Source organism: Phyllostomus discolor, chromosome 5 (assembly GCF_004126475.2).
Source record: "Phyllostomus discolor isolate MPI-MPIP mPhyDis1 chromosome 5, mPhyDis1.pri.v3, whole genome shotgun sequence".
Lineage (NCBI taxonomy): Eukaryota > Metazoa > Chordata > Mammalia > Chiroptera > Phyllostomidae > Phyllostomus > Phyllostomus discolor.
Window position 1 is genome coordinate 24,910,639 of NC_040907.2, and position 21,654 is coordinate 24,932,292.

At 57.6% G+C, this 21,654-nt stretch overlaps 1 protein-coding gene across 2 annotated transcripts; it reads right to left on the minus strand.

Annotated features, from left to right (window-relative positions):
* Positions 1-166: 166 nt before the first annotated feature.
* On the minus strand, positions 167-20,141 carry RSPO1 (R-spondin 1). Of its 2 annotated transcripts, none has more exons than XM_028513684.2 (6): positions 19,734-20,141; positions 14,292-14,670; positions 4,253-4,444; positions 2,078-2,227; positions 1,633-1,821; positions 167-897 (listed from the first exon to the last, which is right to left on the minus strand). In XM_028513684.2, the coding sequence occupies exons 2-6, from the start codon at positions 14,383-14,385 to the stop codon at positions 722-724; spliced, it is 801 nt and encodes a 266-aa protein (XP_028369485.1). In that variant the 5' UTR covers positions 14,386-14,670; positions 19,734-20,141; the 3' UTR covers positions 167-721. The 2 variants fall into 2 exon arrangements, with proteins under 2 accessions (XP_028369485.1, XP_035881687.1); XM_036025794.1 differs by lacking the exon at positions 19,734-20,141 and adding an exon at positions 15,004-15,175.
* Between the last annotated feature and the right edge of the window lie 1,513 nt (positions 20,142-21,654).

A 21,654-nucleotide genomic window follows, 5' to 3' on the forward strand; every position in this document is an offset into this window, starting at 1 on the left:
TAGAGAAGTTGCACCACCATGAGTATCCCCAAAGTTTTCTTCCTGCTCTGTCTGGGAGGCCAGTATGGGGGGGTCCTCTTAAAATCCAGCCCTGTCCCTTCCCACTCCCAGGCATACCCCGCCAATCCCTGTACCCTGAAAAAGAATGTGGTGCCTGGGGCTACTGTGGTCATTTACTTTTTGTTTTTAATTTGAAATAAACCTTTAAGCAGTTTTCAGAGTCAAGGCCGTCCTGGCGTGGGTCATGGATGTGCAACAACGATCAAGTCACACAGCTGGAAAGTGGACCAGTCCTCACGCTTTGGGTCCCGCCTGCCACTCTGGGCTCATCCTACCGGCTCCTCCACAAGGCTCCACTCTGCAAAGTGTGGGCCTGGATGCTGGGAAACGCGCTCTCGGCCACGTCCACCGTGGGCGTCGCAGGCCGAGGGTGTGCAGCTGGGCCTCTTCCTGGCGGAGATGACCCCGCCACCCTCCTGCCCTGTTCACACCGTGATGGCTGAGGGGCAGAAGTGTTTTTCAGTGGCCTCAAGTGTGTGCACGCACACAAGTGTGCACACATGTTTGCATGTATGTCGATTGCATGTTTGGACATGGGGGTCTGCATGTGTATCTGTGTGTCCATGTGCGTGTGCAGAGTATGTGTTCATGTTGACCCCGGGCTCCAGTTCAGTAAAGCTTCTACCACTTTCTGTGTGGGCCTGGAGGCTGAAGAATGTCCCTAGGTGGGCCCAGCAGATGTGAGTGGCCCCACTGTCCCTTGTTGCTGCTGCTGCTGCTGCTGCTGCTGTCCCTTGCGTCTTCGAGAGCCGGTGCCCGCCTCCTTGCTCTCCTTCCTGCTGGCGTTCCTGTTGGCGTTCTCCCGCCGGCCCTGGCCTCCCTTCCTCCTCTTCTGCCCTGCAACCCAACAGCAGGAAGATTCAACACAGAAACTCTTGCCACAAGCAGGGAGGCTCCAGGCATGGCCACAGGCCTGGGAGGTGGGTGGTGAGGAAGCTGGGCAGGGGGAGGCCGGGAGGAGGCTGGAAATGCTGCCACTAGGCGGTCAGGGTCCCTTTAAGGCCTCCTCTGACCATCAGCTACTTCAGAGGACCCCGCACCATGAGGGGGGCGTCCCAAGAGCCTTTTCATCCTCTACCCCTGGATAAACCACACACGCCCCTTCTCCTCATGTCTTTCTCGGACCTGGGATCCCAATGGGCCAACACATTCAGTTCAGTTTTTAGGACAGGCAGGATGCCCCCCGTCCCCTGCAGCCAGCTGCCACATCATTGCCAATGGCAGGCTGAGTGACCTTGGTCAAATCACTACACCTCTCTGGTCTTCACACCCCCTTCCATGCCCTCATCTGACCTCTGAGGGCCCTTCCAGAACCAACATCCACTGGCTCAGAAGAAATGGAGAAACTGAAAGGACAGGGACCCAGACGTTTCCAGCTCCCACCACACGGAGTTCTGGGTCTCCGCCAAGCCCTGGCACTGGTTTGCACAGCATGGGGTGTTGAGTTGGGGATGCCTCACTCAGCCCTGGCCTGAGACCCTCTCCTGGGCCACAGGCAGGACGCAGAGGTGGCCAGATCCCTTGCGGCTGTGCCTGCCCCCCAGCCCCGGGAAGGCAGAGGCTGCAGCTCACCCTCAGGACAGGGCGTCCTCCGCACCGTGCACCTCCGGATCTCTTTGGTGTCGGAACAGACAGCATGGTCGCCCCCAGGGGCGTGGAGGACTCGTCGAGTCCGCTCCTCAGAGCCCCTCCGGAAACCACAAAGCTTCTTCTTCTTGGAGCACGGCCCCCACGGGGACCACTCAGACATTTCACATTGAGCTGGCAGGAAGGGAGAGAAGGAAGGCGCGGGGGGGGGGGGGGGGGTGTCACATCTCCTCCTCGGCCCAGAATGCCCCAGGAGAGCTCCTCCCACCTGCTCTCTACCTGGAGCTCGGGCCCAAAGGGCAGATGAGCCCTGAGAGAAACCCCAGAGGGTGGTCGTGGGGTAAGGTTTCTCTGGGCAGTTCCCCAGCCCACTCTCCCTGGTCCACCCTCCTCCTGGGGACCCCCTGCCCGCAGCACCCATGTGACTCACCGGGGCTGCTGCACTCCATGGTGCCGTTGGCCGCTGAGGAGCCCTCAGGACAGTTCAGGTAGCAGCGGCCCTTGTGCAGGTACAAGCTCTCCTGACACTTGGTGCAGAAGTTGTGGCTGAAACAGGCCTCGCAGTGCTCGATCTTGCATTCTGCAGAGAGGACCAGGGCGGGGGCCTCTGGCTCAGCCTGGAAGTGGACGCTTCCCCTTCTCCCCATCCTAATGCCCACCATCCAGGCCCACCCACACCGAGAGCAGGACGGTGGTCCGGAGCTGGGATTACTGCAGAAAGGGGTCTTGGGACAGGACGGGGGCAGGGGGAGAAGGCCGAAGTGCCCACTCTTCAGGGCTGCCTGGGACTCACCAGGACCAGCCAATCCCAACCCAAACCCAGTCCCGGACCCTGGAACCCCAGGTGAGGCCCAAGAGAGTCAGTTTCAGAAGAGGAGGGAGGCAGGGTCCTCTGGGGTTAGTGGGGGTGAGAGAGCAGGGTCCCCCAGAGGACCACCCAGCCAGAGCTGAACTGAGGGATACAGCGACCCCCTGACCGCGGCTGTGTGGTCCCCTCTTCCCTCACCGCTGGGCATCCACAAGACCCAAACCCTGGATCTCCTCCTGCCTGGGGCAGAAAGAATCAGCTTGGAGGAGGGGCAAGAAATCCCAGGGCAAATTCCTCTCCCTCTGCAAGGCCAAGGCGAGTTCCAGGAATCGCCTCGGTTGGACTCCTGGGTCCCTCCCCATGCCCTCCTGCCAGCTCTCCCGCCTCTGGAGAAGTGGGGGAGGGTGGGTTCAGGGCCGCAGAAGCAGGCAGGGTCTTTCACAATCTCTCCCTTCTCAGACTGTGGGCGGGGCTAACTTCCTCCCAGCCTCTGGCACCTGGAGCCTGGGCGGCCAGTTTCCCAGGAGCTGGCACAGCCAGGGACTCCCCACCCCAAATACCCTGAGGGCCAAGGGGGCAGCCTCAGGGGCCTACCTCCAACCTCGAAAGCTCCCCATCCCCACCACGCTTAGCCTCTGTGGCTGCTTATCTCAGCTTCGCCTCCCTCCCTCCTTCTCTCGCGTTCTGATTCCAGGGTCTGGTTGCAGGTGGAATACAGTAAGAACAATGTACCTACCATGTACTGAGTGCCAGACAGGAAAGGCTTTACATATGCCTCCCACACAAACCCCAGGGGTAAGAACTGGTACTCCCATTTTAAAGATGAGATTTGGAAAGGTTACGACATGCCCAGAGTCACACAGTGAACAAGCAGCCGAGTTGCGAGCACAACCCGGGTCGGTCCAGCTGGGCTCCGTCGTACCCCTTCCAGCCTCGCTGTTAGCAGCTATAAAAAGAGAACCGTCGCTCAGGGTCTATCTCCCTCCTGATATGCAAGCTGGAAACGCATTCTAAAGTCAAAGGCGCTGAACAAATAGCAGGGAAAATTGGTCTCTTCACTGGAGTGTGTTCACCGCGTGTCCCCCAGCACGTCTCAGCTGAGATGGGACAGAGGTGTGACAGCATGGGCCTTGAAGCCCTTGGGACCAGAGCTGGTGTGGGAGCAGGGAGCTGAGTGAGAAGATAGATGGGAAGGGGGGTAGGGGGAGGGGCAGGCTGGCCAGGGCCGGCATTTCTCTGCAGTCCGTGGAGCCAGTGGTGGTTTTTAAGCAGAAGTGTGATGGGATAGTTGTGTGTCTCAGAAGCATCTTCCTGGCTGTGGTGTGGAAGGCGGGTCGAAGGGGACCAGAGGAGGGTCAGAGGGCAGATCAACAGGCTATTGTGATTGTCCAGGAGAGGTAAGGGGGGGCCTGGGTACGACAATGGTCGTGAGGACAGAAAGGAGGCGGTGCAGGCGTGCTCTGGTCATTGGATGGATGGGGATGGCACCAACGAGAGGCTGGCTCTGAGGTCTGTGGCTTGGGTGGTGGCTTGAGACACAGACTGACCTGTGGGGGTAAAGGTGGGTGCAGGCCTGGCAGGAGGAGATGCAGTTCTGATACCGACACATGAAGTTGGAAACGTGGATGGGGTATCGGGGGAGATGCCTGGCCAGCAACAACCGGATTCTGGAATCAGAAGCCTGGTCTCCCATTCTCGGAGTTCCCCCTACCCCTCTTGCTGGCTACCAACAGTTCCAAGCACCCTCCCCGGGGTCCGGAGTCTCTGGAGCCCTTCTCCAGCCCCGCCCACACTCACTGATGCACTTGTTCACGTCGGGGTTGCGGGCATCGAAGTATCCAGGGGGGCAGGACGGCAAGCAGACGCCCACCTGGCGGATGTCGTTCCTCTCCAGCAGGATGAACAGCTTGGGCGAGCACTTGAGGCAGCCGTTGACCTCAGAGCAGAGCTCACAGCCTTTGGCGCAGGCCTGGCTCCCCTCTGCACTGACTGCAGGGACAGAACCCGGGTGAGAAGGCGGCCTCGGGAGAGACCGCAGGCTTTCCCAGGCTCCCACGAGGATGTGGGGTGAGTAGACAGGACTTTCCTGCTGCAGAGTGAGTGTGCTTCTTAGAAAGCGCAGGCCAGGCTGGCAGCTCTCTGCTTTATAAACCTCCCCAGGGTCCTCTCCCAGGGGAACCAGTGCAGACGCCTGGAGCAAGAGCTCAGATCTGTAAGAAATGCCTCCAGAGCTCCGGGTGTGACACAGGCTCCCCTTCCAGGCTTGCTTCCCCCTCCCCAGAGAAACTACTGAAGCCACACCCTTCCTCAAACTCACCCCTACCTTCTCCAAAGGAAGGGGGGTCTTTTATCCTTGGGAAAGTTTTAAGGACAAGAAGGATGATAAGTTAAAACTATCAGAGAAAAACATTGCCTGCCCAGAGACAAGAAGACGACTGGAATGCCTGTGTCTAGAGCAGTGGTTTCAACCAGAGGCGATAGTGCTCCCCAGGGGACATTCGGCAATGTCTAGAGACAATTTTAGTGTAACGCTGGAGAAGGGGGTTGCTGCTGGCATCTATGGGAGAGAAGCCAGAGCTGCCGCTAAACAGCCTACCGTGCAGTGGGCAGCCCCTACAACAAATGATCTGGTTTGGAATGTCAGTGGTGCTGAGGTTGAGCAACCCTGGCTGGGAATCGGCCTTGGAGGCAGCGTGAGCGCCAGCCCACAGGGGACCTTTGATCTCGGTTCCTCATCCACTTGTTCAGCCAGCACTCACCAAGCCCCTCCCAGGTACCGGGTGCAGTGTGAGCTCGGGGGACATGGAGGCAGAGACACCTAGCCTGCGGTGATCTTTCAGTGGCATAGACAGCCCCGCCAACAAATGCTGACAGCCACATGGTGACAGCCACAAGACCAAGCAGTAGTGGACCCAAAAAGAAGAGAGGGAAGGAGTCACACAGGAGGTGTCATTTGAGCCAACTCTTGAGGAATGGGTAGGTTTGTCCATTAGAAAGTGGAGACAATGGCTCTCTAGGAGCAGGGCTATAGAGGTAAAAACAAAAAAAACAAAAAAAACAAGAGGAATAGCAGGTAATTTCGGGTGCAGGGAAGTGGGGAGGGGAGTGGTAAAAGATAAGGAGTCCTATTTTAAGGGGCCTTTTATATTTTTTAAGATTTTATTTATTTATTTTTAGAGAGGGAAGGGAGAGAGAAAGAGAGAGAGAGAGAGAGAGAAACATCAATGTGCAGTTGCTGGGGGCCATGGCCTGCAACCTAGGCATGTGCCCTAACTGGGAATCAAACCTTCAATGCCTGGTTCGCAGCCCACGCTCAATCCACTGAGCTACGCCAGCCAGGGCTTAAGGGGCCTTTTATATCATGCTAAGGAACTTGCATTTGATCCTACCAGGCAGCATTTCCCAAAGAGCATTCCCTGGAACTCGATTCCCCTAAATGCTCTCAGGGGCCACTGTATCAGGTAAGACCGAGAACCCCTGGATCCAACAAGTCTAAACAAGATTCTCTATGGCAAGAAGGGGAGAGAGAATGCTGCATTTCCCCAACATTTTGCAGAGGTTTTTGGGGACCTTTCTCAGAGCTGATCAGACAATAGAGAGCCACTGGCAAATTTTAAGCAGGAGCAAGACCTGCTCTGATTGGCAGCCTGGGTGAAGACCAGAGACTGAAGGACCATTTGGAAAGAAGCCGACCAGATCATCCAGGTGGGAAAGATGAGAGAGTCTTAAATGAAACCTGGTTCAGAGATGCTGAGGGAGTACAGTCAGCAGGCCCCAGTGACCAATAGGAGGAGAGGTCTGGGAGGAGTCCCAGTATTCAGGCTTGGGGTACCCGGCAACTGGGGGGCCAGTCCCTAAAAAAGGCCCCTGGGAAGCGGAGCAAGTTGAGAAGGAAGGAGAGTAGTTATGAGTCACTAAGGAGGAGCCAGGCAGCGAGGAGCTATCGCTACGGGCTGGAGACAGAGAGCTGGGGGAAGAAGAACGGAGACAGCAGGAGGTCCTGCAGCACCAGAACTCAGGCTTCAGAGTCGGCTGGACCTGGAGCGCATCCCCCAGACTGTCACCCTGCAACTGGTGTGCCTGGCGTCCCACCCCAGAAACAGGGACACACGGATGCCCCCTTGGGAGGGCCGGGAGGAGCAGCGTCTGCTCCGGGGATGAGACCCAATTTCACAACAGGAGAGGAGGAGGACTTAGGAAGATGCGTAGAAGGGAAGAGGAGAAGAGCAAACACAACGATAACCATGACAACAGAATCGTAATCATCATGACGGCAGCATGTTACCAGAAGTCGACATTCTGTGGCTTACAAGCATTGACTCACTTAATGCCTACAACCCATGAAGAGGGTACTGTTATTTTCTCTTGAATCCTCATTTTCACTGCTGAGGACACGGAGAAGCTAAATCGCTTGAACAAGGCTTCACAGCCAGTATGTGTTCCAGGCAGAGGGACAGAGTCCGCAAAGGCCAGTGGGAGGACAATACGAGGCAACACGGAGACTGAAAGTGTGACTAGGCCGATTTTTAAATTTATTTGTATAGAGTCAATGCTTTTTAATTAATAAAAGAAATTTAAAAAGCCACTATTGTACCTGTTGGTTTAGGTATTTGAAGCAAAAATACTTCAAATGCTGTATTGGACTCGTGAGAGAGCCCTTGGGTTCCTTTTCCACGTGGGGCCTTTCTTCAGCTACATTACAAATTAATTACATCGCCAGAGATATTAGGTACCATTTCTACCTCGAGTACATTAAATCCTCTATTACTCAAGGTTTTTTATTTAATTCATTGTTGAAATGACTGCTCCCTCTAGGGTGCTGCCTTGGTTTCAATACCTGAAGTCATTTGGGGGTCCCACGTGCAGCCTCCGCAGCCAGGTTCCCCTCCTCACCCCTTGCTCCCTTATCCCTCCTGTGGAGAACAGGTTTGCAAAGGCCCTCTCAGAACCCCGCTGCCCACCTCCCATTCAGCCAACAACAGATCCCCTGAGTGCGTCTCCCTTCAGATCTATCAGTGATACGGCAAGAAAAAGTGTGGTTCGCATGGGGATCTGAAAGGCAATGAGGAATCACTGTGGGCTTTAAAATAGGGGACATGGTCTGGGTTCCGTTTTAGAAAGATCACCCTGTAGTGTGCAGAGAGGGTCGCAGGAGGGCAAAACTGGAGGTCGGAGGACTCCCAGGCCCAAAGACACGGAGCTGAACCAGGAGGGTGGAAGGGAGGAGACACGTGTAAAGTACACAGGTGGTAGAGTCAGCGAGATTAGGCGATGTCGGGGGAAGCACAAGCTGAGGACTTGGGGGTGTTGGGCTTGGGTGACAAGGTAGCTGTCGGCTCTTCACCAAGAGAGGGACCACGAGAGGAAGAGCAGGTTGGGAGAAGGAAACAGTGAGTAGCAGGGTTTCAGATGTGTTCAAATTGCGGTTCCTGTGGGAGACCCAGAGGCAGTCGGACCTGTGGTCTGGTTTCTCAAGGGAAACACTTCGGCTGGAGGTTGAGACACGGAGTCCTTAAAATGTAAATAGTCATCAAAGGCACGGAGGTCCATGAGGTGATGAGGAGAGTGGGAACAGACAGTGAGAGGAGGAGTCAGACATTTAAGAGAAGGACAGGACAATAAGGGCTAGCTTAGAGGCCAAGAAGGGGCAACCAGGCAGGTAGGGCACAATCGAAAGCGTATTGCGTCATGGAAGCCAAGAGAAGGGTACGTTCCACAGAGGAGGGAGGCGTCACATGCCAAAAGCTGCTGAGGTGTCATGTAAAGAACAGCAACAACAGGTTGCTGATGCCTCCGGTGGGGATGGAGAGCAGGGGGCAGCGGTTGAGGAGTGAAAGGAAGGTGGGGAAGGAGAGCCGTCTTATTCCAAGAAGCTGGCTGGCGAAGGGGACAGAACTCGGGGTCCACCCTGGGAGCCCTCACTGGGGTTGAAGCCTGGGAGCGGAAGACATCCGGGGGCAGGAGCTGTGCAGCTGGAAAAGACGGCCAAAGACAAGGCCTGGGCACCGCTCACGTCAGGGTCAGCAGACAAGCGGGGGAAGAGGGGCACAGAGAGAAGCTGGGTCGGAATGGAATCACGGGAGAGGTGGGAGGAGACTGAGGGAGAGAGCAGGGCTGGAAGCCAAGGTGAAAAGGGAGGGATCACAGGGACCTGGGCTGGGAGGAGTCCCGGTTGGTGAGCTGGTTGGGGAGCTCGCAGGGGAATCTAAGGAGGCTTGCAGTAGGAGGTGGCCTTGAGAAGGGCCGTTTTGGTGGAGTGGTAGGGAGGACAGCCAAACCACAGTGGGATGAAGAGTGAGCAGAAGGGCTGGAGGTGGAGGTAGAGCCAGGAGAGGGGCAGACAGGTCATAGAACATAGAGAGGGAGAGGGAGGAGACCGGCTGGCAGTGGGGCTGTGATCTCAAGACGCAGAGGTGGGCTGAAGGCCCAAGGACACGGGAGGGTCAAGTTATAGAGCTCAGGTGGAAAAACTGGCCTTGAGGCTTAAGGCCAGGGTGAGGGACAAGGGATTAGGTAGTTGAGCTCCATGAGGTTTTGGGGCTCAGCAAGGAGGAGAGGCGTTCACTGACGGGCAGGGGTCAGTTGAATGAGGAAAAGGATGCTTATCAAGGGGGTAGGAACCAAAGGGTGTCCTCAGCTTAGCAAGGCAAGAGTGGGCAGGGAGGGGGTGGAGAGCCAGGGGATGCCAGGCTCTGTGTATGTTGGGGCTGTTGCATAATGATGCAAAGGGAAAAGCCAAAGCTCATTCATTCCGTAGACATTTATTGCACACCTAACACATGCCCGGAGCTGCTGGGAGCCGGGAGTGTGGAGGTGTAGCAACAAAAACCCACCCAGGAACGTGGGAAACAGAGTTGGCTATGCACTGTGGTGAATGGAGGAGCAATGGAGGGCACTCCCTTCCCCAGCCGGTTGGGTGAAGAGGGCGTGCCAGGCTGGAGGAAGGGCCTGTGCAAAGGCTCCGAGGCACTGACCGTCCCAGAGTGTGCACAGGATTGAAAAGAGGGCTTTATTCTGTTGGCAAGGGCAGGGACCACAGAAGGGCACGGTCAGAGTCTGTTGGACGGGCTCCCTCCAGCTCCTGTGCCTCTGAGGGGGCAGGAGGGGCATGCAGAGGAGCAGGCTTGCCGGGCAGCAGCCTGCCCAAAGAGGCTGGGTGGGCTCCGTGGAGGGGGGCTCAGAGAGGGGGGGCACCTTCTTCCCAACTTCTTCACAAGCCCCCTGACACAGCTCTGCCCTTCCCACCACCCCCTCCCCACTCTGCTCCCTTGCACCCATGAAGCCTGTTTCCCTGGGTCAGGCAGGCAAGGCTGTGCCCTCCTCCATTTCTCTGCTGCTTCTCCTCCTCCTTCATCCTTGTCCAAAACCCTTCAAGCTGATGTCCACATGATCAGCTCCCCTGCCTCCCTGGAGAATGGCGTGTCTTCCCCCAGTGACCCATCTTTCTAGAACCAAAACTGAGGTTGTCACACCCCTGGGTAAAATCCCTCAACAGCTTCCTATGCCTGCGGAATTCAGACTCAGCGCCTCTCCTAGAAAGCTTCCACGAGCGGATCCCACCTGCCTCATCTCTCAACTCTGTCCCTAAGCAATATGGACCTATTTTTGTTTCTGTCACACTACTTTACACCTCTTGCCTTTGTGCAAGTCGGTCCTTCCGCCTGGGACACTCTGTGCCTCCACCAGAGCCCGACTAACTCCTTCAAGCCTCAAAACTAAAGTCTCCTCCCCCAGGAGGTCTCTCCTGATCTTGTCCCCATGCAAAACCCGGATGGAGTATTTCGTTGTGTTCCCACATCCCGGATAATTGCAACCATCGTAGTAGACATCACCACGTGTTGTTATCATTTCTAAATGTCCTTTTCCCACTCAAAAGAGCTCTGGAGGGCAGAACCTGTCTTATTTCTGAATGGGAACCCAGTGCAAGGATGAGGGGCCCTCAGCACGCAGGGCTGAGGATGCAGTGAGTGGGACAGAGGCTCAGGGAGGCGGGTATCCGAACGGAGTTGGCTGAGTGTCTGACAGAGTGTGGGGAGAGGGACTGGACAGGAATGGGGGCTCGGGGTGGCTTGGATGAAGGTCAGTGAGGGGTGGAGAGGAACCCGCAGTGACCCAGAGGAGAAATGACCTTGGACATTGGTTCAGTAAGAGGCCTGAGTTAAATGGGTGGGGGTGGGGGTAGGGGGTGACAGAAATAGGGGCTTCAGCGAGGGGGTAGGCAAGGGTCCTTCTCAGGCCTCCCACTCTCCCAGGAGACAGGTCTGTCTGCTCCTGGAGCCATCCGGCATGCCTCCCTGGGACGATCCAGCATTCTTTAACTCGACTGGGAGCTTGGTTTAGACCTTCCCTTTTTCTCACCTGGGCCCAAATACATTTTGAACTGACCTGTTTGCCTCCCACCTCAAGCCACCTCCCTTCCCCTTGTCCTGCAGCTGGACCTGCTGCTCCTCTGATTAAAGCCTGTCAGTGGCTCCTTGTCACCCATAGCTCAAGTCAGGTCAAGTGTAGACTGCTCGGCTGTGAGTACAAAGTGCCCCACCACCTGACCTCCGCCTGCCTCTGCAGCGTCATCCCCCAAGACGCTCCCTCGGCCCCAGGTGGCGGTCCACACTCTGTCCTGAGAGGTGTCGGGCTGTTTGTTCCAGCAGCACAACCCTTGTTTTTAATAGGAAAGCTCCTCCATGTGTGAGATAGATACAAGCACAGCTGCCCCCCAATGTCCCCCTAGGAAACCCTAGGGCTCCCCAGAACTCCTCTTAGAGACCATTTCTCCATCTACAACTCCTAGCTGCACCCCACTTTCAGAGCAAACGGTCTCTTCCTCTCCCAACTCCACACCTGTGGCTGTGCCAGCTCACCCTCACCCACTGCCCACTCCCATGCCAGAGGTCACCTACTGGTCCCTAAAATCACAGCTCAGGAGGTGCTGATTCTGGGCCCTCCCTGCCCCCCCCCATTCATTCTACTGTAGCATCAAGACACTAGATTGAAATTGTCCCCCCTCCACCTCCTCCAGACACTTCCCAAGGTTCATTTCTATGACCCAGAGCCAGGCTCTGCAGGCTCCACGTGGACATTTGTGGAATGGCCCCAGGAATGAATGGGGCTCCAGTGGGGGGAGAACTCGACAGATGGCCAGTGCAGGAGGGGACAAAAGCTCCAATGGGGAGTGGGGCAGTGAGAAAGGACAAAAGGGGGGTCCATCTTCTGGAGAGGTCAGGGAAGGAATGGGGCTTCATGGAGACAGAACTGAGTGAAGAGGCCCAGGAATCTGATAGGGCAAGGGTCCTAGCAAGAGGAGGGGGCCCTCAATGTGTGGGATGGTGAGGAAATGAGGGCCCTGTGCTGGGCAGGACATCCAGGTGGGAAAGGGGGCAGGACATCCAGGTGGGAAAGGGGGCAGGACAGGGTGAAGGGGAGTGAGCAGGAGTCTCAGGGCTGGGACGCGTCCTCAGTGAGAGGAGGAGCAGAAGCTCCTCCTACCGGGGCTTGTACCTCATAGCTGGAGAATTCTTTGCTCAATGTCTGCCCCTCCATGCAGGGAGACCATCACTCATACCCCAAAACTGGTGTGTGGCTCCAGATCAGAGCTACATCAGGTGGCTGCTGGCGGCCCCACCGTCACACAGGTGCCGGGTGCCGGACAGAGTCCACAGACCTGAGGCTCACATGCACAGCAAGCCTCTCCCTGCCCCACAGTCTGCCAGTGTCCCTCCGTGTGGGCAGCAGGCCAGAGCGCGCACACGCAGATGTCTGGCTCCTCTTTCTTTCCTCCCCCACTTCCCGGGTGGACCCCAGGGCAAAGCAGTCCACGCATCGCTTACATGACAACGACATGCCTCCTGGAGTCAATACGAAGCTTGACGTAGCACACAGGTTTTGCTCCATCGTTTCATGCAAGCCTCACTGTGTTCCTACACCAGGACGCTTGCAGGCGCTCCAGTGTTCCGTAAGCAGTGCTGCCTAGCAACAGCCGCCCCGTGTCTGTCTGAACACACATCCCTCTTGGACCCTCACTGCACCCCAAGCCTTTCCCCTCACCTTCTCCCATCCTCCCATCTCACCATCAGGAGTGCCTGTCCCTCACGCCACTTGGTAATAAAAGCTGGGCTTCTGCTGCCCAGGCTGTGGGATATGGCTGGACCGAAAGTGTCACAGTTGCTGTTTTCAATTGGTCATGGCTGGGGCCAGGCCCTTTCTAATGGCCAGGCCAGTGCTGTTATGTTTTTTTTTTTTCAGTACAAAGTTTAGAACAACAGGTCTTCTGCCCCCTGGTTCAGATGGGTGTGCGGCTCTGCCCAGGCCGGGGGCCGTGTGATCACAGGGCACGTCGCAGGGGCGTGAGTGGCTGCACTGAGACTCCTGCTCTCATCGCGGAAACAGAGGAGACACTGGGAACTGCTAAACCGCCTCTGGCCCGCGGAGTCCAAAAGCACTGGCTGCGATAGAGGAGGCGGGAGGGAACGCGAGGCCTCACTGCTGATTGAACCTAACCGTCTCTAATTGTCTGTTAAGCCAGGGATTTTCAGCTTCGCCAGTTCTCTGCGCTTCTGTCCCTGGGCTGGGTTCTGCCCTTGGCCACTCCTGTGGAGACCCAACCAAACTCCGCTGCCTTCCAAACTTCCCTGGCAGCCTTAGTCCGCCGGACTCAGAAGGGAAGCAAGAAGGGCCAGGCCGGGCGTCCGAGGACCTGCCTGCCCATGGGCGGGATGTCTCTGATGGGGGATGTTGAAAGACAGGCGTTGGGGTCAAGCCCCAGGTCTGTCACACAGGCTCCGCCTCACTCCTGACCCTGTCCCTCATGTGCAGTGTGCAGTGGCCACTCCCACAACTTAAGGGGTAGGTAGGGACCCCCCCACCCCCCCACCCCCCCGGTCGCTGGAGACACGGAGCAGGAGCAGAGGCTAGAGGACCTGCTGTTGGGAGCGCCTAGAACAGGGCTCTGGGAGGGACAGCGAGGGCAGTGGGGACAGGTTCAAGTTGAACTCTATCAAGCTCTGTTTTCAAGACCACTCGGCTCACCGGAAGCAGGAGACCTGGGTTCCGATGCTGACTATGTGTGTTCTTAGGCCTGTCGTCTCTTCCCCTATTGTAGCCTCAGTTTCCCCATCTGTACAACGATGGGTTTGTTTTATTTTAAGCTCTGAGAACCCGTTCTGCCAATGATATCTTGTGTGGAATCTGACAGAAAGGAGGGAAGAGCAAAGTTGTCCTGACTGGAGGGGGGCAGCGCCTGCCCCTTGCCTCCCCCTCACCTCCCAGTGCAACTCCTCAATTCCCACCGGGCAGGGCTAAAAGCCACAGGAGTGGAGACGCTCAGGATCTTCCAGCACCACCGTGCCTGCCCCTTGATCTGGGCGGGGAAAGCTGTGGCCTGCCACCCAGCTGGGCGGAGTCTCTGACCCAAAGGGTTGAGGGCTACACTTCAGCCACCACGGAAAGAAAGGACCCTGAACTGTCAGGGCAGAGGGGACCAAGCACCTCGGGGTTGGGACCCAGGGCTCGTCTCCATGGATACCACACACAGCTGGTGTCATGTCAAATGGCATAATCCACACACTGGATCCTCACAAGACAAGGGTTAATCTAGAAAGCAGAGTCTACCGAGGGGAAAATAGACCAAGTGAGTAGTCTACAGAGCGGGCAATCTCAACCAATTAATCCACAAACCGGATAACCTACAAACAGGATCATCTATGGAGTAATCTATCCAAATAGAAACCGGCAAAGGCCATCACCGGATGAAGCCACCAAAAGCCCTATGGTCCCCCAAGCACCCCCCCTACCCCGTCCATGGCTCCGAGACCCCCCACAGTCAGCCCCGCTCGTTACTCACTCCGCCTCTGTCTCTTCCCCTTGGTCCCCCGGCTGCCGGCAGCGAGGTGCATCCAGCTCAGAACCAGGGCCACCACACACAGCCCAAGCCGCATAGTCACTCGCCAGCTCCGGGCCCCTGGTAGGAGGGGTGGTCTCTGGGGCTATGGATGGTGCAGGGCTCTTGTCAACGCCCCTGAGGCTGGGTCAGCAGTAGGAGGCCCAGGCCCGGGCCGGGTCCCAAATCCACCATAATCTCAGCTGGGGGCAGAGAAGGCTGTGCGGAGCCCACTTCTCCATCAGCCCATGAGGAGGTCCAGAGAGCTTTCCTCAAAGACACCTGGAGTGTCTGTCACATGGGAGAACTTGTCACTTCAGCAGGGACACCTCCAAAACCCAACCTGTTGGGGGAGGAGAGAGAAGGGTTAATTCTGGGGTACCAAGGGGCCCCCAACCTATGCCTCCTACACTCCCATGCAGTCTCCCACCCAGGAGCCTGTGAGAATTCAGGATGTTCGGACATGACAAGTTGCCCATCTGGAACCCTACAGGAGAAGTCTGCCCCTCCTCCCATCTTGCAGAACTCCCTGGGACGAGGGCTGGCGACCCAGGCAGCTGGAGCCTGGTGGCCCCACGCAGCACTGAACTTGTGGACACTGGGGACCGGCTGGCTCCCCCTGCCCGCTATTGGCCAGTTGTAACCGAAAGTCTTTCTTTAGGTCTGCCCTACAGACCTCATGCTGCAGGAACATCGTGTCCCTTGAAGAGGAGCTCTCTGTCCTTCTGGGAGTGGCCCCTCAGCTTTCCGTGCCCAGTGTTGAGTCACCCCTGTGCCTTTCACCTGTCCTGGAGCCAGAACAGCGGCCCCTGACAAGCAGGCAGTCTCTGTGCGGCCCTCTGGGCTTGGCGGGAGGAAAGGAAATAAGGCTTCCCCCCGGCCACAGAAACTCTGACACAGCAGGCCCTGCGGGACTGGCCTTTGTGAGGGGATAAAAGAGGCAGCTACGCCGGGCCTGGGCAGAGACACAGAGAATGGGGATAATCCCCCAGCCCGGTGAGAGCCAGGTCTCCTGACCGCTGGCCTGGTGTTGGGGGCAGGGGGAGCTGGTCCCTCCCCAACAAAATGTGTCTGGGAAGTTGGAGCCCAACCTAGGAGTCAGAGGACAAAACCCCATTGCACGCTCGCAGGAACACACACTTCCAGCACACAGCAGCCACAGGCCCAGCGTTGCCGCACACCCACCCATGCCGCCACCCAAGGACAGGAGGGAACAGGGAGCCTTCGGGAAGCTTTGCAGATGCCAGGGAAGCATAGCCTCTCATCCACTGGTGAGAGGCCTTTGGACAAGTCACTTAGCCTCTCTGAACCTCAGTCTCCTCATCTATAAAATGGGGATAGTTACGTCTCTTTTCATAGGCTTTCTCTGAGAGTTGGCCACATTTTTGGCTTACAAAATGAGAAATCTGAATGCTGGAGTAGAAGTGTCCCTCCCAGCCCCTGCCCCTACCCTTTCCCCCTTTGCCTGCGGAGGAAGGCCCCAGGGGAGTCCACCTGCCTGGGAGATAAATCATTATCCCACAGGAGAGCTTAGCACCTCCCTCCTCGGCCTCTCCCACCGGCTTTGAAGGCCAGACACACTCAAGTGGTTAAGCTGCCTGTGAGAAGTGTTTACACAAGGCTGATGAATCCCACCTGCTGCTGTGGCCAGCCGCCCCCAATGCCCTGTCAGCTGCCAGCCCCTACCTGCCCCTCCGGCACTCCCTGTGCGACCTTCCGAGGCCCGCCTGCCTCCCCCAGCCCCCACTGCGCACTTCCATCACCTTCAGTTTATCAGACTGGGGTCTTCAGCCCCAAGTATATAGTCTCAGAGGTTGGCCACAGAGCGTGGTGGCCAAGGGTATCAACTTCAGAGTCAGACTGGCTGCCTTCAAATCTTGGTTCTCCTGCTTATTGGCTGTTACCTTGGGCTAGTTGCTTAGCTAGTCTGAGCCTCAGTTTCCTTATCTGCAAGAGGGTTGTTGTTTTTTATGGCGTAAAGGAGTCGATATATGAAACGGCTTAGAATGTGCCTGGCACAGAATGAGAACTCAATAATATTGTTGTATTTTCTATGACCAAGACTTCATTTTGTGTCTGCATTCCAGTGGTCATCTAAGAAGCAATAGATACAGTTTTTGTATCCTCTAGATATGTATCTTAACACTGAGCACTGTTAGATAATTTCCATATTTGCATCTATCCCTATCGTTGATCACCTTGGTCCCACAGTGATCACTCTGAGTGAGGGGTTAACCTTTAATTGCAGCATTTCTCAAACTGAGGTCTGAGGACCCGAGGCAGGTACAGACCCTGGAAGAGAAGACCACAGCAGACACGCCTGGTGTTAAATTCTGGGTCTGTGAGGCCCTGGCCAGGTAGCTCAGTTGGTTAGAGTACTGCCCCAATAGGCCAAGGATGTGGGTTCCATCTCGAGTCAGGGCACAGACAAGAAGCAACCAATAGCCCTGGCTGGTGTGGCTCAGTGGACTGAGTGCCAGCCTGTGAACCAAAGGGTCGCCAGTTCGATTCCCGGTCAGGGCACATGCCTGGGTTGTGGGCCAGGTCCCCAGGGGGGGTATGCAAGAGGCAACCACACATTGATGTTTCTCTCCCTCTCTTTCTCTCTCCTTTCCCCTCTCTCTAAAAATAAATAAATAAAAATTAAAAAGACAAATACAGAAACAAAGAATGAATGCATGCATAAGTGGAACAAGTAGATGTTTCTCTCTCCCTCTTTCCCTTCCTCACTCTCTAAAAATCAATTTTAAAAATATCCTGGGTCTTTGAGACTTTCTTTGGTCTCCCTGTGGGATCAGTACCCCTGGGGTCCTCGGTGCAGAAAAGGTCTCCTAGGAATCTCTGCACTCCGTGTGTCTGCCCGGCATAGAGTCTGACACTTTGGGGTCAGAGCCCAGCAGAAGTTAGCTCCCTTCCTCTCCCTTCCTCTACTTTCCCCCAAATTCTCCAGCGCCCCCATCCTCCCAGATCCTAGCTTTTAGCCCAGCTCCTGTCATGCCCACCCAGGTGTGGCCACTGAGGATCTTAAGTGGCCCATTTCCACCTGCATCACTATCAAACCAGGGTCCCCGCTGGGAAATGGGGAGGAGGATCCACATCTGAATTTCACTGGAGCAAGCGACACTGGCCTCTGTCACCCGTCACTAGATGGGAAGTGTTTCAAGCACTTAAAAATATACATATGGCATCAACTGTGGAAAGGACAGAAGAGTTCGTTATGCCAGGGTTGCAAGCAACAAACAGGAAGGAAGCTGAATGTGTGTGTACGTGCCGGGGTGGGTGGGGGTCCGAAGGGCGAACGCCCCACAGGAAGAGAGAAGGTGCTGTTCAACCCCAGTGGACTGCTGATAGGCCGATAGGCAGAAGTGATGGCTCGGTATGGCTAGACCTCCTGAAGTTTTTAAAGGTCGGAGATTCCGAAATGTATGTGAATTCTGATTTTAATAGCTGGGTAGGTCTCAGACTAGAAACCCTGCAACACCAAGCCCCAGCTGGTCTCTGCGCACCCCCATGCCCCACACATCTGCAGCAAGCACGCACACACACACACACACACACACACACCTCTACCACCCGGACCAGGGCTCAGTGAGGAGACAGAGCTGAGGGCTTTCTTCTGAGCCGCAGCCTCACCTCTAACTCCTCTCTGTCCGATCTTCCTCGCCCCTGGGGCTACACGGCACTCCCTAAACATCAAACAGCTCGCTGTTTCGAGGCCCGTTACTCTGCACGGGCAGAGCCAGTCATGGGAACTGCTGGCAGCGATCAAGGTCTCGGAGTGGGGCGTGGGGGGGGGGGGGCGCACCCAGGGGGCGAGGAAGGGCCGTTTGTCTCTGCCAGGGTTGGAGTGAGGGATTCGCCTTCTTCATGAACCTGCACCACCTGCTTCGTGCTGGGCCCGCATTTACTCCTCGGGGAGGAAAGTAAAATTCTTCCCGTTTTACTGGCACTGAGAGGTGAAGGGTCTTGTGGTTACAGCCAACTTACTCAATGACCCGCCCGTTTACTCACTCGGGACTGGGGATCTGGGGGTGGGGCAAGGGACAAGGAGCTGTGTATGTGTGTGTGGGGGGGGTGCAGTGGAGGGATGGGGGCATGGCCTAGTTTGGGGACTAGACTCAGGGGGTGAGGAAGGGGCTGGAGACACAGGCTGACCTGGGGCGGGAGAGTGAGGAGAGAGGACGCACGTGCTAGGGGCGGGGGGCGGGGGGCGGGGGGGGGGGGGGGCCGGAGCTAGGGAGGGGGCGCAGCTGGAGGCGGAGTGAGGGCGGGGCCTCAGTCCCCCTAGAGGGCTGGAATACCTTTCACCTTCTTGCCTGCAACACTATCAGGATGAATTGGTATTCTGTCTGGGGCGGGACGCAGACCCAAAAATGTAAACCATCCACATCATTTCTCATTAGCCCTCCCCAAGCCTCGCTAGGGGGTGGAGAGTTTTGGCTGCAGAGTGGGCTGCCCGGGTGGGGACAGAGGAACTGCCGGGCGGGGGCTGAGAGAGGGGGAGCCAAGGACGCGCCTGTCCGACCCGTCCGGGATCAGAGTGTCGCCAGAGCTAGGTCAGGTTCTGCCCCCGCCCCCCGCCCTAGCTCGTCCCCCAAAAACCGAGGGGCAGCGGGAAGGCTGCTTCTCATTCCTTCACCGCTGCTCCAAGCGAGTAAACTCTTCCCTCCCACCCTCCAGGAGAGGCCCGGCAGGTGCAGGGAGAGGGGCGGCGGACCTGAAGTCCCCCCGGCTGCCCCCCAAACCCAAGCGTGCTCTCCAAGTCCAGAGGCTGATTTCATAAGAAAACTCCTGCACCCAAGTGCGCGCACCCAGAACCCGCCCTTGCCCTCCTGGAAGCCCCGGGCAAACACAGCCCCCACCTCTCCCCAACCAAGTAATGCCATCCGACCCCCGGAGCTCGCCCCTGCGGCCCCTGAGCCGCTCCACCGCTAGTGTGAGGGGTCGCCCCGCACGCCGCCTGCCACGTCGGACCCGGGCCCGAGCTGCGGGACTGGGGTGCGGGTAACCAGGGACCGCGGGACTGGGGGGAATCCGAGGTGATGAGACCAGGAATCGAAGGCTCCGGATGAGGGGTGGTGTGGGACAGGGCTGGCAGACTTGGGGCGTTCAGAACCGCGAGTAAAGACGGTCAGTGGGTTTGCGGGGTTGAGGAGAACCCCAGGCAGCAGCCGGGAGGGGGCTGCCCCCTGGCTGGGAGGATGACGCGGGCTGGGGGCAGCCGGGCTTGCAGGAGGGGCTCCAAGAGGTGCCCTCTCCCTCCAGCGCGGCCAGAGTCCTCTTCCTCTCGGTGTCTGCCCCCGCAAGTCAGCTCGGCCGAGCCCCGACGCAAGAGCCCGCAGCGTCCCAGGTCCTGGGGAAGGGGGCGCCAGGGAGGAGGAAAGGGCACCTCAAGGGGGGACTCACCTCCGCTCTGCCAGACGCGGCGGGGGCAGACCCGGGAGGGGCGAGGGAGCGGCCGCTCACCCGCCCGCCGCAGGACTGTCCTGGGCGCCGGGCTCTCCCGCGCTCCGCCCGCTGGTTCCCAAGTTGCTCAATCTGCCAGCGGCTCACGCCCTCTGGGGCCAGCGCCCCACCCGGCACATCCACATCGGTCCTCTGGGGCAGCTCGGTCCGGCCCTCGCTCTCCCCAGGGCCCGGCTCGGCGGTCCGCTCCTCGCTCTCCGCCCTGTGCTCGTGCTCTCCGTCGCGCCTCCGTTCGGGCCGTAGCTCCCGGCCCAGAGAAGAGCCAGTCCTCCGCTCGCACGAGGGAGGGAATCCCCCCCTTTGCAGTCCCACCCCCGAGCCGGCCCCCCTTCCCGGGATCCGCAGCAAAAAACGGACTGGAGCGCCAGGCCCGGGAGTCCGTAGCCCCCTCCCGCCCACCCTTGCCCGCAGCCAGGGCGCTGCGCTTGGAGCGCAGGGCTGGCAGCCGCACGCGTGCTCGGCACCCTGGCGCAGACCCTCTGCCCTCGCTCCGCCCCTCCCCGCCGCCCGCCACCCGCGGATTTCTCGCGCCAGAGCCGGGGCCGCAGGTCCAAGCATCTTGGGGTCGGAACAGGGCCGAGAAGTCTTTCGAAACCTCAGTTTCCCTATCGGGATCTGGAAAGTGACGTGGAACAAGCTCGACAGGGTCTGCTGTCCCGGCCACGCCCTCCTCATCTCCAGGTCAAGTCTCCAGAGCCTCTTCCCAGTTCAGAGAAACAAGAGGCTACGAGACCCTAGAACCCAGGCGAGGGAGCTTCCACACGGAGCTTCCACGCGGAGCTGGTGTAGGAGAGTGACGGAGACTTTAAAGTAAAACCTAGATTCAAACCCCTTCGCCATCACTTAGCAGCTGTGTGGTCGGGCTGAAGTTACTCAACCTCTCTGAGCCTCAGGGCTGTCATCTGTTCTGAGGGTCCCATGGAATAAAGGATTCAACTGTCTGGTAAATGCTGGGGGCCCTATAAATGTTTGTGGAAAGCATCCCAAAGGCCCACAGACACCTGCAGTGGCCTGGATGACGATGATGTCTGGGTCCAGCCTGAGGAAGGGAGGCAGGGAGGTTCACTCTGCCAGTGGCACCCAGCCGTTTTCCAGCTTAATTGTAGACGGGGTGAAGGAAAATGGGCAAAAACCGTAGTTAGCAGGAGTTAAGTTAGAGCATTGAAAAACTATACTGATGGGGGTGGGGGGGGGGCTGGGGGGTGGGTAATGAAGACAGGCTGTGGACTCCATCTCCTTCTCAGGAGAGGAGGGGGCGGCCCTGACTATTGAGAAGAGCACAGTCTTTTGCCGTGACTGGGGAAGGGTGGAGTGGCCCCTGGTGAGTCCTGATGGCCAGGGAACAGGGATGGTGGATGGCCAGGGAAAGTGGAGCAGTTGCGTCCTGAATGCCCTGCGCCTGGGCTCAGTCAGCCCGAGCACTGCCAAGTCTGCAGGAGGCCAACGGCCACTTCCGAGCTGGTCCCGGCCCCCTCCGGCCCCCTCTCCAGCTCCTCCCCTGTCCCCTCTGCCCTGAGCCTTCCCCAAGTCTCACCGGCCCTTGGCTCTGCTCCCTGCCTAATCAAACAGCCCCAAATGCTGAAAACTCAATGTTTATTTTATTTTATTTTTTTACACACTTGCATAACTCCCCGACAAGCCACGCCAGGCATTGGGCTTTTTGTTTGGTTTTATTTTGTTGCATTTAGAGGAAAAAAGGGAGAGAGAAGAGAAGAGAAGGAATAACACAAACCACCCAGCCCTAGAAGCTGTCTCAGGCCAGGCAGTGGGCTCAGGTTTCTAGCCCGAGGTAAAGTCTGTGGGAGTTGGTGTGTGTGTGGGGGGGGGGGGGGCAGGCAGTGCTCACTACTAGGCTCAGGAA